The sequence below is a fragment of the Falco biarmicus genome, chromosome 6, assembly GCF_023638135.1.
Source record: "Falco biarmicus isolate bFalBia1 chromosome 6, bFalBia1.pri, whole genome shotgun sequence".
Lineage (NCBI taxonomy): Eukaryota > Metazoa > Chordata > Aves > Falconiformes > Falconidae > Falco > Falco biarmicus.
The window spans coordinates 29,622,739-29,641,666 of NC_079293.1; the positions used below are offsets into that span (position 1 = coordinate 29,622,739).

An 18,928-nucleotide genomic window follows, 5' to 3' on the forward strand; every position below is an offset into this window, starting at 1 on the left:
AGAGACTCTGGAGATATCGCAGTGCACTTCTTTTGGCTGCAATTATTATTTAATTAGTCTAAGGGTAGTTACTGTTATCTTATGCTCCTCATATCTAGGAATACATTTAAAAGTGATACTCTTTTTGGTGTCTTGTTTAGACTAAAGAATGTGCATCTTTCTGTGTGCACTATTGTAACTGCTGTGATATGTGGGCAATAAATGATTTCATTGCTATCCATAGATTTAATTATTGTGGTTTTGAGGGCTGTGAGATCAGCTGTATACAAGAGTGAGGAAAGATGGTTTTATTCTTCTTTTGTACATTCTCGAACTTTGATTTATACATAAAGTGCTGTTCCAAAGGGCTGTTTTGCTGCTGTGAAGCTTCTGTACTATTCACATCTTCCTTGACATATGTGTTGGTGCTAGGATGTGGGATTCTGAGCTTCTTAAGCATTTTTATGTCGTGCTGGCATCTTCCTGTGTTATGGGAACTCCAGACTCTGCCACCTGTTCAGTCTCCTGGCCAAGAGAAGCTGTTATGAAAGGGCTTTTGCCCAGAGATGAGAACTCCTCTGTTCATTAATGAATTTTATATTCTGTAAGGAGCAACCAAAGAGAAACAGAAGATTCCCTTATTCCTTAACTTTTGCTAATTGGCAGTGATGGAGGACCCTGACAGTAAAAGTATGTTAACAGGCTGAGGTGCTTCTAGCTCATATGGTAATTGCAGTCCTTTAAAAAATAATAATAATAATAAAAAAGCTGTACACAGTGAAGGCTAATATAATCTATGAATCATTCTGCAGTTCTCAGGAAGCAGTTTACCTGATGACAATTCATGTCTCATAAGACTTTATTTAGCAGCTGCTCCCTGTAATCAACTGTCCTTGCTCAGTACCCATCTTTACGACATAGGTTTCAGTAGAAGTTCCCTTGTTTCAGAGAATTTATTTATTGTTCCCATTATATAAGCTTGGGAATGCTATTTTGTCTTTGTGGGCACTGTGATTTCCAAATGAAGATATATTGGAGAAGGATGTGGGCTCTGTAGGAGTATCCAGCTAGGTGAAAATTTGATTAAAGAAAATAAAATGGTCTGTGCTGTATTTCATGTGTACTTATTTAGCTGCCTTTTTTTATCGTTTCAGGGAAGTGATAGAAAAGAAGCCAGAAAAATTTAAAGTTCAGTGTTTGACAGACATCAAAAATTTGTTTTATCCTAACACAGAACCCTTTTATGCTGCTTTTGGAAACAGACCTGCTGTAAGTAATAGCTAAACTTATTTCTATTGCAGAGAACAGAAAGGTTGCTTTTATTTCATGGTTCTGTTGCATTAGAACCTAGAAGTTTTAAATAGGGGTTAAGATTATTTTATTAGACCACATACAAAGGAAAATATAAAGGTTCTTTCTCAAAGATCTCACAATGTAAGAAGCAAACAGAGATGGAAGGAACTACGTTCTATCTGTATGAGTTAGCAGTTAAGCTTGTGTGAAAACACTGATTTCATTTTGATGCACACTGATACAGTGTCAGTGAGACACCTGTGGACAGACAGAAGATCTTTCAGGTGAATGAATATTGGTGGGACATATACTTGAAATTCTAAGTACACTCGAAAGAACTTTGATGTTCCACTGATATTAAAAGGTTCTACTTTGCATGAAGAGTGGTATGTTTGACATGGAGAGTGGAAGACAGATCTGTCACCCATTCGAAGGCTGTATAATTGGGCTATAGGCTTTTCTTACTCCTGTCCTAGACCAAAGAATATTTTTATGTATCCAGAAAATGAAATGATCATAGGGGCTAGGGCAGAGGTAGGGACCCTGGCATGTGGTTATCCCTTCTTTTAAACTGTTTGCATGATCCAAGAGACTGTTTTAACACAGGCAGTTAACAGTCTTCCAGGCAATTTCTTGATATGATTGCTGTGTTAGCTTGGGGCATGGACTTTTCCAATTAGGCATTTTGATATAGCCATACTAGGTGGTGGTGGTGTGTGTATGTGGGGGTATGGGGTTGTTTTTTCATTGTGCGTTTTGGGGTTTTATTTGAGGGGAAGGTTGTACTGCGTTTAATAAGACTGACACAATGTCAAGAGACTTCCAGGTCAGAGAATGGGCACTCTTAGTTCACCAGTATAGATATCATTACAGGTGCCTAAGGAAGGACAGAGGTTTTGTTTCATTCAGAATCTTTGAAAGCATCCTCCTTTCAGAAGGGGATGTATAGAAAACCTACTTCTGTAGGTATTTACAGTTTCACTGGGTACCCAAGCTTATTTGCTAACTAATTTATGCAGATGGGCCTCTTATTTGTGCCCAGGAGCCCCAAAACGCATTTGGTACATCCTCCAGCTCTGCATTGTCAGTTAATGTTTCCATAACATGTAAGAAGAAGCCTGGTAACACCAGTGTGGTGTTTATGGCTAAGGACCACTGGCGCACAGCTTGAGTGTATCCACCCTGTTTTGGAAGCTAAACCCACTTAATTGTAAACACACTTAACTGTGTCATGGCCATGCAATTAAATCTTAAGGGAATAGTCCTTGGCCTTTTAAGATTTCTTAGTATGATTAGCCAGAGAACACTCCCGTTGGTTACCTCTTTGTTTGTTGGTGGAGAGAAATGGGACGCGTCTGGAGACAAAGTAATTCATTCAAGCACTGGGTGACCGTCTTTCTCCACTGACTCATTAAGAGGTAAACGCTTCTCACTACAGCACCCAAGGGCCATGGATTCCAGCCCTAGCTGCTCACTGCTGTAAGGGCAGAGATACATTCACCAGCATAAACGTCGATAGCCTGGGGAAGTTATCAGTATGGATGTGGACAGTGGCCGTTGCCAGTGTGGATAAGTATATTCAGAGACTGAGCGGTTTAGAAGCCTCAATGTTGGACAGGGGTGCCTGGCAGGATACTTGGGCATTGAAACCATGGTGCTACATTTGAGAGGATTCACCATGCTTTTCTGGTGGGACTTTGTTTCTACGTTTGCTTCATATTTTTGTTAGGGTTGCTGACATTTATGAGCAACAGCTTTTTCACCTTCATCTTTTAGCAACTTGCATTTTTAAAAGCAATATGTCAGAGAGGGCAGGAGGTTCTTCCTGTCTAGTTGTTATATTAAGCCGTTCCATCATACACAGCTTAATCTTCATTATCAGGTAACTTTTGACATATGGTTCTGAAATGACTTTTTAAACGCTTCATGTATACTTCAATAAAATTTCAAGTAAAGCAGTAAGGGGGTGTTTCTAAAGGATCTACTGGTCATGCACTCTTCTGATCATTGTTGGAGTGCGGTCTTCAGGTGATGTGCCGCTTGTCTTTGTGAAGATCAGGATCATTGCTTTCTCAATTTTCTGTGCTGCTTGTTTCAGTTTTGTTTTTTGATTATTCTTTTTCCATAACAAACTCAGTGAAATTTCAGTATTCATTCATGTTACAGGTGTAGACAGTGCATGGAGTGCCAGGATGCTGAATTCTTGAAGTGACTGCTGTTCATTGTTCTCCAATTTCTTAAGTTTTTTTTAAACAGTCTTGACAATATAGAGATACAAATAATCTTTATATTTTCATTAATATTCCAGTCTTTTACCACCTCAGCTTTTACAACGTTATTTATATTAGTAAAAATGGAAGCTTGTTTTTGCTCTGATCTGGGAGTTATTTTAATCTCTGGTTTTGTAAAGCTTTTCTTCAGAACTGATCAGAAGTTATTTTGATATTACTTTCCTTAACAATTTGAATTCCTTAGAAGACATTCTTAATTCTTACTTCTAATTGTACTTCCCAGAGTTGCATCTGCATTACCTTCTGGGGCTCACTGCTGCTGTTTTGGCGCATAGTCCTTGCTTTCCATTCTTTCCCCCTTGCTCTGACATGGAGTCAATGTGTGCATATGGCACAAATCCAAATTCAGGAGCTACAAGATGTTTCCAGGGGTTTTAATGTAGACACAGTTGTTATGACTTCCTTTTGTGACCTCGTCCTTACAAACTAATTGCTATTTCATGTGTTATATGTTTTAATCTCTGTACATTCTTGCAAGATACTCGGTACACTGTGCTCCAGAAATGAAGTATTCTCTGAAAGAAAAATGAAAGTGCAAATGGTTTTACACCAAATATCATTAGTTTTATTTTGAATGTTATTTTCGATTCAAGGGAATTTACTGAAAAAACGAACATGATTTTGATCAATAGCTTAAACTGAAGTGGCAAACTCCTTGTGTAGCTGCAAATCGTCCGCTTCATGAACAGTTTGTTAAACTGACCTCGTTTGTAACATAATGGAGAATTTCACACAATAACTATGTAAATTTAGTACCAATACTGTGCAAATGTGTTCTTCTGTGTAATATATTCTAGCAAGAATAATAAACGTTATTGTACAAAGGCAGAATCATGACTTTTTTTTTTTTCTCCCCTCCCTGCCCCCGTTTAGGATGTTTATTCGTACAAACAGGTGGGAGTTTCTTTAAACAGGATATTTACAGTTAATCCCAAAGGAGAACTTATACAAGAGCATGCAAAGACAAACATCTCATCGTAAGTAATGCCTTATCCCTTACACCTTAGAGACTAAATTAACTTGCTGTTCTAATTTGTGACTGAAGTTGCCCAAAGGTGCATTTGGCTTTACTAATTAAAGTTTCCTTAGAATGTTTCACACAAAATGTAAGAAATTTAGAATAAAATACAGACTTTCCATTTTCCTTCAGTTAAACCAAAATAGTAAACAAACAAAAAAATAGTTTAGTATTCAGTTTAGTATGTTTTATCTGCTTTAATCATGTAAAGGAATTATCAGTGTACAATTTAGTGTGCATAAAAATGAAACTACCTAGTTTCCTGAAGCTGTCTGCCTTTTCATGGCCTTTTCAAAATTTCCTTTTCCTGGAGTCAGGAAGCAAAATCTGAAGATAGAGCTGAGGGCTTTCAGCAAGGTGCTTAGGCACTGTAGCATCTAACACTGAATACAAATGGCCTTCGGTAATGTTAGGAGCATCCTTAATTGAAAGGGAGCTATGTGTGTATGAAATACGAATAATTGATTGAGCAGGGAGCTGCTTGAGCCAAGCTGGACAGAAACGGAGAAACAAAATATGGGACTTGAATATTTTAGCAGGTGATTTGGGTGGAAAGCGGCATCTGTTTCTTACTAGGTAAGTGTCGAGGCTTAGAATGAATGTATTTATTTATCTGAACTGTGAATCCTCTCTGGAAGCTAGGCACCAAAACAGAGTTTAGTTTTATTCATTTGAGGAGGGTGACTTGTCAGTGTAAGAGTAGATACGCCTTAGTGGTTGGGGACTTAGAAAAATTCAAAGTAAGAAGATCTGAAATGGTTCAGCATTCTTTTTATTTGTTTTCCAGCTATGTCAGACTATGTGAAGTGGTAGATCACATTTTCCCTTTGCTGAAAAGAAGCCATTCTTCAGACTTCCCTTGTTCTGATACCTACAGTCAGTTCACCTACTGGAGAGAACCTCTACCACCTTTTGAAACTCAGGATGTACATCCAGCCTCATCTTAACTGCATCTACAAACTGTTGGCCTCAGCTCAAACAATGAGTTAGCTTGTATTGAAAGGACACCACTTGGCTTTTGCTGTTGACAGTTCAGCTGGAATCTGTGATGATGTGAGCATTTCATTCTTTTGCTGGGAGCAAATTTAGAAATACTTGTTCATACTTTGTCACATTTCCAGGTGACAAGAAGGAGTCTTACTAGGATCAGGAGTTGCATTGCTGGCTCTTCACCCAGCTCCTCAAATTGTGCCATACAGTTTCATTATTTAAGGTCAAATAAAAGTGGTGTTGGAGTTGCACTTAAGCATACTGTAAGGTCGTCAAGTGGTTCTGTATCTTTTCTGCATCATTGAAGTTATCTTTCATCTCAGAACCTCCTACAAGTAAGGGAGCTGAAGGTGCTCACCATTCCTGATATTGTCTGGTGGCACAGACAGGGATTGCAATTCATATGTCAAAATTCCTTTCTCTGAAGGAGCAAATGATTCTACTGCTTTCCCTTTGCTTGACCAGCCACTGTTCTTTTAAGAGGCAATTACTGGTCTAGATCCTCAGCTGCTGTAAATCAGTGTAGCTATCAAAGACAATTGAGCTGTGTTGATTTATTCTGGCCTGCTGTTTTGACATGGTAGCGCTTTCCTGAGGCAATAAATGATGTGTAATTTAAACAGAAAGCAAACAAAATAAGATGGCCAGATTCTGACAGTCTTTTTCAATTTGAGAAGTACCATGCTTCAAGAATAGCTGTTTGGATTGAGGTAAGTGTGCAAGTAGAAGATACAGGCTACTGTGCATAGTGCCCTGAACTCAGTGATTTTTCAGTAAAGACACCTTACCCATAGAATATGCTGAGTTTCATGATTGTTATGAGCCAAGAACACTGAGGATTTTGTCAAAGTGAAGTAGTTTTATTTGTAACCTTTTTTTGGCTAAAATGTGAACTTTGATGCTGGTGAATGCTGCATCTCAGGTTTTTACTGTATGGATTTTTTTGTTTGTTTTGTATCATACAGAATGGATACTTTTAGTGCAATTTACTGTCCTCCAAGATAATATCTTTAATCTTTTTTTATTTTACTTATTTGTCCAGACATGAGTTGTAGATTCTGTTTTTGCGACCTGCTTTTGACAGCCTTAAGACTTAACTGTGCGTGCTAAAAGCAATACCGCAGATCAGTTGATGATAATGTTTTCCAAATGGTCTGCCTTTACACAATGCGGTACTTTACTTAAAATGTAGACATCAAGTGACTGTATGCCAAATGATTCTCAAATGTGCTTGTAGCTAGGAAAGAAACTTTTTGTTTTCCTTTTAAAATATATTTAAAAGTCTGATTGTTCTCTGAAACGTTGAATGAAAATGGCATCATGGGATTCTATGTATATTGTATTTCAGTATGGCTAAAACAGTGGTTCACAAGCTGTGGTCTCTGCCAGCTTGTGATCTGTGAGGCTCTGGTACATGTTTTGCAGCTGCTTTGTAGTGTTTTCAGTTAAGAGTTTAATAATAGGAAGGCAGAGTGGTCCAGGAGAAATTTTAAGATATGATTGTGGTTGGTTAGCACCCAAAAGCTTGGAACAGCTGCTTTGTATCACATTTGTTCTGTTTCAACAAATTCTGGTTTTGCATGTCAAGAGTGATAGCAACGTAGGTAGGATGGTAATTCTTTGGTAGGGGTTTTCTAACTTCTAGTGCTGCAGACTTTATCTGGGATGTCAGGGGTCCAATTTATGATTTCTGTGCCTTCAATAGTAATGAATATAATGCAATCCTTTATACAGCTGCAGTGTGCAATGGTGAGCCCTCCCTAAGTCTTCCTTTTCACGTGAGTGTTGCTGCTTCGGGCAAGGTGCACATCCACTTTGGAGATACCAGGATTAGAGAAACACAAAGAGGAAGAAATCTGTGTTTAATAGCCCAGACTCTGATTATGATCTCTTGAAAGTCTAAAGAAAATGCAAATATCCTTTTACTTAAAGATGGAAGAAATATGGTGTGGATCTTCTGCAAGACAGTCAGTGGGGATTGCAGGTTGCCAAACTGAGGTGGTTGCACCTCTAAATGTAGCCAGGCTTTCCTTTAAGTACCTATTATTACTTGTCATTAGTGATTGAATAAATGGATGAACACACTAACTGCATTCTATTTTAATTAAGTTTTGGTAAAGGCTTATTACAATCCATTTAATATGCAAAATAAAACCAAACCAACCCTTCTCTTCAATAACAGGCTGTCAGTTTTGTGGTTCTTATCCTTAACTGTAGTTAAGATTTGTTTTCCTAAGGTACCACACACAGTAGCTTCCACCAGAAAAGACAGAAGTTTTCCTGGAAGTTCTCCACAATTAAAGCCTGTGATGTATTTATTTGTAATTTAATAAATAGCTAAGGCAGGGTTGCTTGTTGCCATTAGTATTGCAAACCAAATGATGACCTGAATGAGGGGTCATTTTGATTCCGTCAGGTTTGTAGGCATGTTGCAGCGCTGGTACAGGCAACCCTGAGATGCTGCAGAATCTCCGTCCCAGACTTTTTCAAGACTTGCTTAAACAGTTATGGCTGACTTGATTTAGTGTTGGCAATCATCTGCTTCAAGCATGAAGTTGGGCTGGATGACCTCCAGGGGTCCCTTCTGACCAACGTTTCTGTGATTCTGTGAAGCTAAATGCCTGGCTTCTGACATACTCTGCCCCCTCTGTATCTGAAAGTTGAAATACTGCTGAACAGTGAAACGAATGTGTGCTTCTATAATTAATGTTTATCATATTTGCTCACAGAAAGGCACTTAGGAAAATCAAAGTTTTGACCTGCTAGAAACACCACCATATTTTTGGGGGGACTGTAACATTTTGATTTGGTAGCTCAGCAATTTTATGTATAGTACTTAAACTGCCTTGTTAATTCATGTAGAAGAAAAAGGGATGGTTTAACAAATTCCTACTCTTTCTGTGAAAGAAGAAAATTCAACCTCTGCTTGCAGTGTAATGCTGGTTTCTGTTACAGAAAGAATATTTGGCTAACAGGGATATGCAGACACATTAAATCATAGTATATTCTATTTATTCAATACACGTAAACTAAAATATGCAGCAGTGAGGAGTGGCTAATGATTATTTCCTTGAAGCTGATGACCATACTACTCCAGCTGTGTCAGGTGAAGGTAAGAATACCATGCTTGTTGCATTAGTTACATTGGAAATAAAATGTTACTGCTGTCATTTGGGGAGGGAGGAAAAAGAGGATATTGGATATTTTTTATTTGTTGATATGGATTATTATATTTCAAAGCCTATTTATATACAGTATTTACTCTGTATATGTATATGCTATTGCAATGATGAAAATTATTTTAACACCTCATTTTGATCTGCTGAATGCAACAAGGGTAGAAATATATATTGTAATAAAGGCAAATACAATTTTTTTCTGACTTCTATTTTTCTGTATGCTTTGATAATGGCAGAATGCTTTTGCAGAACTGCTGAAACTCTGTGAAGCGTGGCTTTTGTAGCTCCAGTTCCAGTCGCCTGTCTCTTACCAGGGCTATCTGGTGTAACTTCCAGCACTTGCAAAACTTTTGCTGTTCAGCTACAGCATTTGACCCAGAGCCTTTTCAAATGGAAAGAGTTTATTGAGGGGCATGGGGCCAGGATCTGGGCTCTGGCCGTTTTGGGGTATGGGAACAGCACCTTGGAGCCAAGATCAACCAGATGGGAACTGGAGCAAATTGGACCAATCGGGAATCCTACCCGGCCACAGGAGTTTTTCTTTAGTCTTCCTTTTGTCTAATTCTTAGTGTGAGCTAAGGAAAAAGCAGCTATCTGTTTCAAATGGGAGTGTTGTCATTCATGGCAATGAGACCAGATATTCCTTTGGTTTTGGTTTGGTTTTTTTTTCTTTCTTTCTCCTCTTTCACATTGGCCATTCTGCTGGTGAGAAGCAAATACCCTTTCATCCTGTCCGTGAGAACACGGTGCTGCTTTTTGCTCCCTCTGCCGGGTTTGCTGAGCAAACTAATGCAGCATAGTGATACTGCCAGGTTTGTGTGAGCTGGTATGAAAACAAAGATGTTTAGGGTTGACAAGGCTCTGCGGCAGCTCAAGTTCTGTGTTAAAAATACAAGAGCAGCCGTATTTGGGCAGCCTGCAGTCACTGCTGCTTCAATCTTCTCTATTTTCTGTATGTCTCTGGCTTGTGTAAACATTTACACTAGAGCTCTAGAGACAGGCTTTGAAATGAAGGTGCCTTTTAATTAAAAGTCAGAGAAATGGTGCTTTTGCATCAGCAAACCAAACTTTATAAGGACATATTCATTGCTCCTGGAATATCCCATTAACACTAGAGGTAAAAAAAGTCTGAGGGAGCAAGCCTCCTGAGGAGCAAAGATGATAAAGTTGTTTGGGTTTTTTATTGCCATTGGGAAGGTAAGGAATATTCCCAGAATACTGCATTATTTTTTTCCTTATAAATAAATAGCCTAAATCAATATGCATTGCAGATGCCATGAAGTACTTCAGTATAGTTCATTGCAAGAGGCAGAAGACTGTCAGTGTGAAGAGCTAGTGCCTAAAAATATATAACTTTCAACTCTTCAGTGAATGTATAAAAAGGTGAAAGCCTGGAGGTTGTTTTTGCTGTGGGTTTTTTTGGGGGTGATTTTGTTTTTTTCTTTTCATAGAAGTCTTTCAAAGAACAGTGGTGAGGGGAGCGTGCTCACAATGCCACAACATCAGGTGGTTCTAGCTCTTGTGCTTGCAGTAAAATCCAGCCCCTCTGGCTAATCTGCTCCTCAGTAATCCAGCCCCTCAGTAAAATCAGCAGCATGTGGGAGATATGCAAGGAAAGGGGATAGCTGTAAATGAGAGGCAAGAGGCTGGCTCTAAAGAAAACCCAGCAGTGGTGCAGAGGAATTACAACTGCTGGATGCTTTGGGGAAGAGATCCTCAACACCTATCCAACCATTGGGATGTGAGGGAGAAAAATAAAAGGTAAAACGAGAAATGGGTTTTCTTCCAGGAGGAACTAGAGAAAGGGAACAAAAACAGAGTAAGTGGCCGAATAGCAGTTTCTTGTTTCCATCCCCATGCTGAACCTAGGTGGTACCAGGTCAGGTGCTGAGCGCTGCCTTTTGCCTCTTAAGGAGTCTTGCCTGAAATCCCACGTGTCTGCGTTGTGCAGAGGAGGTGAGAGGCCATGTTGGCTTCATTTGCCAAACAGGAGAGAATAACTGGCCAAAAGGAAATTATGCTTAAGTGTCTGAGGGGTACTGCTAACAGCAAAACAAAGTTGCAATTACAGCTGAATTTTAAGCTTGGGTAAGGGCTAGGATTTACTTATTTTTTTCATGAACTTGGGAAACAAAGCTTTGACCTGCAATATACACACCTCTGTAGTACTGTCTGTGCATCCTTTCACCAAGGATTGCTTCAGAAAATAAATACAGACATAATTTATCAGCCTCTTTACGCACGTGCTTGTCACCCCTCCCTGCACTGAAATTTATGCATATTCTTAAGCACTTTGCTGGATTAAGCCAACTAATGCCAAGAAAACTGTCTACTGAGGAGATACAGTTTCCACGCTGAAGAATTGATCTGACTTTCCTAATGGTTACCCTTGGACCAGTTTTTAGCCTCCAGCACTGTCAGGTGTTCTGCCTGCTGCCAGCAATCTATTTATTGATACAGGAAATCCATTTTGCCTTGCCTTGCTTTTAATGAGTTTTGCAAGCAAGTGGCCCCTTCCTGTGACTCATTCTGTGTTTTCTGAGCGGGAGATTGTGGTTTTAAGTTTCACGTTGGAAAGTAACCACTGTGTCTGCTTTCCTTGTCTGCTGGAATCTCAACAAGAGGAATACACTTTGGAACAAAGAAATGTAAATGGAGTAGAACAGCTCATGTTTCTTTGTAAAGTTGTATCAACATCCTTCTTTTCAGAACAGTTAAAAAGACTAGTGCAAAGTGAAAATAGGTCACGTTGTAAAATGACAGCTTTATCTTAGAATGTTGCTGTTAACACAGGCAAAAAAGACATTTTCCCTGATATCTCAATATGTATTGACTCTTTGATTTATAGCCAATAAATATCCAAAAATTAAACTGTGGAAGCCTTTCTCTGATCTTACTGACACAGGAGCAGGTCCATTAGCATCTGTACGTCTGCTCAGATAAGCACAGCTACAGCCGCAATCTGAAGTGTGAATAGCCAGTGCTACAGATGGCCATCCAGTTCCTGATCCCTCTCATCCCTTTACCGTACTGGAGGCAAAGAGGTAGGAGATGCAGATGTGATTGTTTCTGACTTTCACCAAATATATGGTGGCGGAAGGAGAGAATCCTCTCCAAGCTTGGACCGTTAGCACTGAAAACTTAGATTTACGTTAAAAGCAGCCATAAATACATCAAAACCAGTGACCGGGACAGTTTCCATTCCCCATTGCTAGATAGAACTATTTATATTTCAGGCTCGGTGGCTATGTCTGTACAGATAGATCGCTGCCCTGCAGAGGGCAGGGACCATCCTTTGGCCCCCTCACCAACTGGCACCCTTTGGCGAGTGTCCAGCTGCCTGCCTGCCGAGTCGGGGGTGATCGCTGGCCTCAGCTGAGCCTCACCCAGGCGTTGCTTGGAGGAACACTGCCTGGCCTGGCCGAGGTTGGGCCGGGGACCACGCTAGCGGCGTACCGGATAGGCGATGGTGTGCCAGAGCCAGGGCTTGCACCCGGCTTGTTAGCTGATGTGTCCGTGCTGTACTTGGGAAGAGCCAGGGCTGGGTCATGAGTTTGGGCTGTAGCTCCTTTCCCCACGTGTGCCCTAGCCGGCTGGGGAATGAGGTGCTGGGACTTCTCCATTGGGCTGAGCTTGGCTCTTCCTATGGGCTTGAGCAGCTGCTTCATTCTGTAGTTCAGTTCGACCTCGAGAGGAGACACTCTGCTCCTGTACTGCTTTTACCTCTGTCTGGTGCAAGCCTGTGCAATACTAAAGCATGTTATGGAGGCTGAGCTCATCCAGGCAGTTCTGCAAAATTCTAAAAGCCCTGCTAGCACAGGCTCCTTAGAGTCAAAGCGTGGAGGGGGATGTACAGGAAATCATACTTGAGAGCAAATAAACATGTTGGGAAAGCAGGGATTCAATTTTCAGTGTTAAAAACGTGACCCTGCAGTTACCCATCTCAACTGTCAAGTTCAAGCTGGCAGTGACAACAATTAGAAGGAAAAATTGTGAGGCTCAGAAACGGAAGCAGATTTATTGGGAAAGTAGTGGGAGGAAAGGCGGAGCAAGACCCAATACTGTCATAGTCACCTTCCCGTAGGGATCCAGATACCATGTAAAAAATGCAGTGCCCTGTATTGTGGACTTCATTTCTGATCCGTGTACTGTGGAATGGAAATAACATGAGTAAAATCTTTATTTCTCAAAGTATGGTGGGGTGGGGTGTTTGGGTTGGTTTTTTTTAGGGGGGGTTGTCTGTCTGTTTTGTGTTGTATTGAGATATGGTGGCTGAGGGAGCAGTTCAGCTGTTCACACCCATATTGCTTTCTAATGCACTCTCTGCACAACCTGAGAGCCCGCACAAGTACGGCACCTCCCTGCAAGGCTCATTTCTTCTCTCACTCTGGACTGCTACTCTGCACATATCATTGGCATGGAATTACTTCCAGTTTCTGTTGAGCTTGTAAATTCATGTAAACCAAGGCTGTAGTTTCACGGGCGGTTGATCTGATCTACCAGTTTGCTACTGCCTCAAGGAAAAAGTCGCTCTCCCTGCCTCTTCTTTTGCTCCTCCTGATTCTCCACCCTACTCCCTCACTCTACTCCCGGGATAGTTTTGTTCTGTATTAGTGAGTTAAATGGGTTCAGAGGGAAACAGGGCCTTATCCTTTTGTCCAGTCCCGTGAAGCTGCAACCTAAACTTTACCGTGTCCATCTCTATCCTACACCTGACCTCTTTATACTTAGAGCAACCCACATATAATTGTGGGCAGATCTTATGAAGTGACATGCCTGGTGTCTGTCAGTGAACTTGAAGGCATGGACATAACCATACCCAGATGAGACCATGAGCAGTGACATACCACAAGTAAAGAAATCAGAGGATCAAAGCCATCTGCCCAAGATGGAATGATGGATTGGGAAGGAAAAACCTGGTCCCAAGTCAGGAACAGGATCTGGCTCGCACCCTGACACAGACATCCTGTGTTGGCTGAGGTGAATTCTTCAGTGTGCTCTGTGCCATAGTTCTCTGTGCATGAGACAGGGATGATGGCAGTTCCTCTGTCCCAGGCGTGCCCTGGGGACCAGGCATTAACACCCATGCTGCAATATGAAATTGAGGGATTACGTAAGAAAGGAATTCGAACCCCCGCCAGTGTGCTCAGCTTCCGAACACCTGGCAGTCAAGTTTCATCCTTGTTGGTCCATGAGAGAGGGAAGAATACTGCCTACGTTTAGTGTCAGGAAACAAAAGGTCTCGGTAGCCTCAGTAACTTCAGCTTCAGTTTTCCGAGTCTGTTGTCAGGGTCCCAGGTACCATGTCAGCCCTCAGCCTGGTCTGTTCAGAACGAGGACTGGGAAGGAGTGAGGAGCTCAGGGCAGACCCTAATTTGCCAAGTAAAAAGCTTCTAGCCTTCAAACTCACAAAGTGTCACTGCTTTGCTAATGGCTTCTGGTCCTGTGGTAGCCTCTAGGACGTCTCATCATGATCTCTGCAGTAAGAGACCCAGAGAGAACGACCTACCAGAAGAACCCAGAAAACTGATGTTGCAAGTATAAGGCTATTTGGATTTGCTAGAAATTGCAAGTATAAGGATTTGATAGAAATGGGAGAGAGTTAACTCTCTATCCTATCTTCATCTCTATCCTATCTATCTCTATCTTCAGCCACAAGGCAGGCATAGAAACAGCAAATTAGTGTTTGTCATCATAACAGACAGTAGCATATACCAGGGCATCCTGGCTTTTGTGGGCTACGTCCAAACAGCTAGGAGATGTGCTCTTGGGGTCACTGCATAATGTTTGTTTGCTTGCTGGTTATGTCCCAGCTAATTTTGCAATGTGAGTCTAAATCCTTCAACCGCACATCCAATTTGTAATTTAAGCCTGCATAATTTTATTTCTGCTTGCTTACACCCACTGTCTCCTGGTTTACACAGGCCACGGCTGGTTTCTGTAAGAATTGCTGCATTGATTGATAGGCCAAACAGGAAGGTAGGATGTTTTAATGTGGAACGCTGTTTAGAGAGATGCAGCATCTGTGTCTAAAGTGAGAGATAGTTACAGGGTTAGACAAGTAGGCCATCAATTACAGGAGACTGAGGTTAAGACCATCTGGCTCTTTGAAACAACACCAGGTGTTAGCAGACACAAATTTCCTGTGTTGCAACATAGGAGGAGAGTGGCAGGCAAGAAGCAGCCCTCCAGAGCGAATCTCAGCCATGAAGGACGCCACTTCTCATTTCCTTTTTTAGTGCTGTCTTGTGGGAAAAAAATCACTTGAAGAGCCTGACACACCTGTGTCGCCTGCTCGGTGCCTCCCGGGGCCGCTCGAGGGGGCAGTTCTCAGCTGGGGATGGAGACATCCCTCTGCCAGGGCTGGTACCCACGCAGCTGGCTCAGCCAGCTCTGGGCTTCCAGTCCCGGCTGCACCCTGACCCTTGCTGATGGACCTGAGCACCAGTGTCCTGGTTTGTGTACCCAGCACCCACGGTGCTCTCAAGGCCCTCCTTGCTGCCTGGCCCATGGCACAAGGTGTCCAGCCACGTGCAGCCCTGCCTCGGTTTCCCTCCCCAGCCTGATCTGTCTCCACCAGCCAAGGGAAAGGCAGCCAAGGGTGGGTTGGTTGCTGGTGGAGGTCAAGAGGTTCGGAGAGGTGACCATCAAATCTGCTCAGCACAGGAGCATGCACTTAACAGCCATTTTCAGCCATTCAGGGCTACTGGGCCATACTTTCAAATAGTCCCTGGCTTGGTGTATGCAAAAAGTATTGCTGCATTACCCATATGTGTACCGTTAAATCTGAACAAGCCTCTCATGCAGTTATGCTGCTTCAAATTTTCTTGTATGTACTTCATAACACATTATTATTATTGTTGTTGTTGTTGTTATTAAAAGGGGGAATAAACCATAATGCTGAAATTCATTCATCCTAAAAATTACACTGATCTAAATAAGTTGGGAAACAATCACATCTCCCACCGAAGTAGTTTTTACTGTACTAAACTATGAGTCTACCTAAGACCTGACAGAGACGGTTTCCAAGGTGGCTGCTGCCTGCGAGCCCCCCAGCTCAGCAATGTCCTTTCACAACAAGCAGGCAAGAGATTAACAATTAGGTAAACACAATCTCAGTAAGTGGCAGCAGAACCTTATATCAGTTTTTCCTAGTTTCTATTTCTATCAGTAAGAAACAGTCCTCACAGGTTTATTTTAAACTTTAATTATTATACTTTAATTATCTGGTGACAGAGGGAAAAGCCTTTGATTTGGTTATAAATGCCGAACTTAACATGAATTCCTCAATCAAACACTTCATTTAGGGAACACAGCAAAGGTTGCCAAGTGACAGAGATGCTGTGCCATATCAGAGCACTTCCAAACCCTTGTTGCGAGAAGAAAATGCAATAGCTGGGGGCACTGGCGTGTAGTCAGGGTGGGGAGGCTAAAGGGCTCCGGCTCATAAGCAAGCCTGTGCCCGTGTTATTTTTAGCCACCTATTAAACGCAGGCTGGTTTTCACAAGCTCTGAGCGCTTATGACATCCGCTGAATAATGGCAATGGTGAGGTGTCCAGGTCACTGCTCCAGGTACTCTTGTGAAAGGGGATAATATGGTGTTAGGTCTGCCTGGCTTTGGAAACATCGGCTGTTATGCAGATCAGAAGGGCTCACACTATTCATTGAACTGCAGCAAGATAAGTGTTGGTCTAGGAATAACGTGTCTAAAATTTGCTGGTGACAAACATGGAGGTAGAATTTTGGCTAATGTGGATTTCTAAACATTGCCTTTGAAGAGAGCACATTCAGTGGGGAATACTGCAGATAATAGCAATGATCATTCCTGAAAATAATGCTCTGATTGCAATTCTTAATTACAAAAAAAATGGAAAATTTCAGATGTCTGGTCAAATTAGCTACATACTGATTTACCTGTGAAACTGATTGGTATGTATCAGTAATAACTAGGTGCATGACCTTCCATAGTGGTAAGAAAACACTTACTAAATTCAAGAGGTGCTAGCACATAAGTCAAATAAAACCATTGCCTGTTTTCAGGAGTGGGATGATCCTTTTTATGTTCCAATTCTGCAAAATACTTTGTTGTATGTGATTATTTTGTATTTTGCACTTAGGATGAAAAAATACTGTTTATTTTAACCATGGGCTATGCAAGTATATTGTAGTCCTTAACTATTTAAAATGCTTTTTAAAGTTCTTATGTGACAATTTGTCAGGTATGGGATTGTTTTTTTTTAATCTGGAATAATTTTACATTAAAGAAAATCTTATTTGCAAAGCAAATGAAACTCAACCTTTTAAAGCTAAGTAAAAAGAGGGTTGGTTTGACTGTTAAAATGAATTTATAAAATTAACGCATGACCACAGAATTCTAAAATTGGGCTAGAAAGAAAATATCCATAAAATTGCATTGACTGCATTTATCCAAGGCATTTGCTCTGATGTTTTGTGTTGATTATTGCCTATTATGTATTTCTCCTGCGCCCATCTCTCCCTCCTTCTTTCCTGGAGGCTTGTGCTTGCATGTCAAATTGTGCTCTCTTTCTAGATGAGGGTTGTGGCAGGAGCAAAATGATAGCTACTCATGGCACCAAGGCTGTCTGCAAAGATTTCACAAGAACTTTATTTATTAACCTCTTGAAAACTGCCGGAGCTGCCCTGCCTAAATCAGCCCTCAGCCTGCCCAGTCCAGCAACCAGTTTTATCTAGGAGTAATGATGCAATGGGTTTGTGCAGAAAAGCTATATAGCATCACTTACAAAAATACTTATAAAGTGACCTTTATAAGGCCCTCATATCGAGCCAGATGACTGGCTCCATTTGCAGCTCTAGCCTAGCTTCGCGCATACTTTCAGCACTGTGTAAAAGCATTCAGGAAACTTGGCCCCAGACAGCAAAAATGTTGTGGTGAGAGAAGTAGAGCTCAGCACAGCTTAGGCTCAGTTTGGGGCTTATCTAAGCCACAGGGTGATGGATCTGGCACAGACCTGCTGTGCTGGATGAAACGTGGCCCTGCTTGAGCGACCACCACTACTTTGGCTTTTCTGTGTCAGCCCAGTGGCTGGTGCCTGCTGGCCCTGCAAGGCTGAAGCTTTTGAGTTTGAAAAAGCCAGACCCATCTGCCAAATGGCGCCTCTCCTTCCTCAGGTCCATGCAGGCATGCAGTAGCTCAGCTGGCAGAGGGTTGCTACACAGCAAGAAAAGCCTGCCCCGCAGGAACACGGTGCTGGCACATTGTGAACAACTCTGCTCGTGCAGCCAAACTACTGGCACCCCAAAAAGTACCCCGGGATATTTAAATACCCCAGGGATGAGGGTGGTGAGGTGATTTTGGTGCCCTAACTGTTGAGGCAATTCCTGTGGCTTGCAGGCCACAAGGCCATTCACGCACAGCCTTGGGTAAATGCCCAAAAAATGGCTCTGCGAGTGGTCCTGGGAGACACCGGGCAACCAAGGTGCAACCGCCTGCCTTTTTGCTTTGGAGTGCGGAATAGAAAACCAGATGCTGGGATCTGCGATACAGCCTCCTTCCCTTTGGCTTGATGGGAGGAACCAAAAGAAACCAGAGAAAGAAATAATAACGCAATTGTCTTTGATCTGGCTGAGAAATGCTTTCTCAAGAATAATATGTGAGAAAGGCATCAGAATTCTTGCCTGCTTAAAATTTCCCATTGTCTTCTAAGGAGCAAGTACTTTGGTGTATATTTTGTTTAGCTGGATTCTTTTGCCATGATGGTCTGTCTACACTGACTAAATTCTTGTACTAATGGCTCCACGACGCTGCATTTAAAGATTATAATACATTTATAGCCCACTGATAAAACAAAACAAAAAGCTGTATAAAAGCCAGGTATTAGCTGTTATTAAATAAAAATAATTTACAGCTTACCACAGTCACAATGAATGAGATTGACTCACTCATGGGCTTTAGGACATTTTTTCTAGTTTTTGTTTTACAAGTCTGTACATGAAGGATGTTAGCTCAGTTGGAGATTTTCTCTTTTACTCTATGCCAAGGTTTTCAGAAGTGACTAATGACTTTGGGTGCCTAACTGGAAACATTGTAATAACGCCTGAATTTCAGAATGGCTGAGCACCCATCATCTGAAATTTAAGTCCTTTTATGGTCGTTTAAATTCAGCTCTCAGGACTGAGATTCTCTAATTCATCAGGA

General features: G+C 41.5%; 1 protein-coding gene across 3 annotated transcripts in view; it reads left to right on the forward strand.

The window, feature by feature from the left end:
- The window catches only part of LPIN1 (lipin 1), a 50,928-nt gene extending 41,982 nt beyond the window's left edge, over positions 1-8,946 (forward strand). For 2 of the 3 annotated variants that reach the window (XM_056343528.1, XM_056343527.1), the window contains exons 18-20: positions 1,134-1,248; positions 4,437-4,540; positions 5,369-8,946. In XM_056343528.1, coding sequence (XP_056199503.1) covers positions 1,134-1,248; positions 4,437-4,540; positions 5,369-5,528 — 379 coding nt within the window. In that variant the 3' untranslated portion in view covers positions 5,529-8,946. The other variant, XM_056343529.1, reaches the window with a different exon arrangement.
- The last annotated feature ends 9,982 nt before the right edge of the window (positions 8,947-18,928 follow it).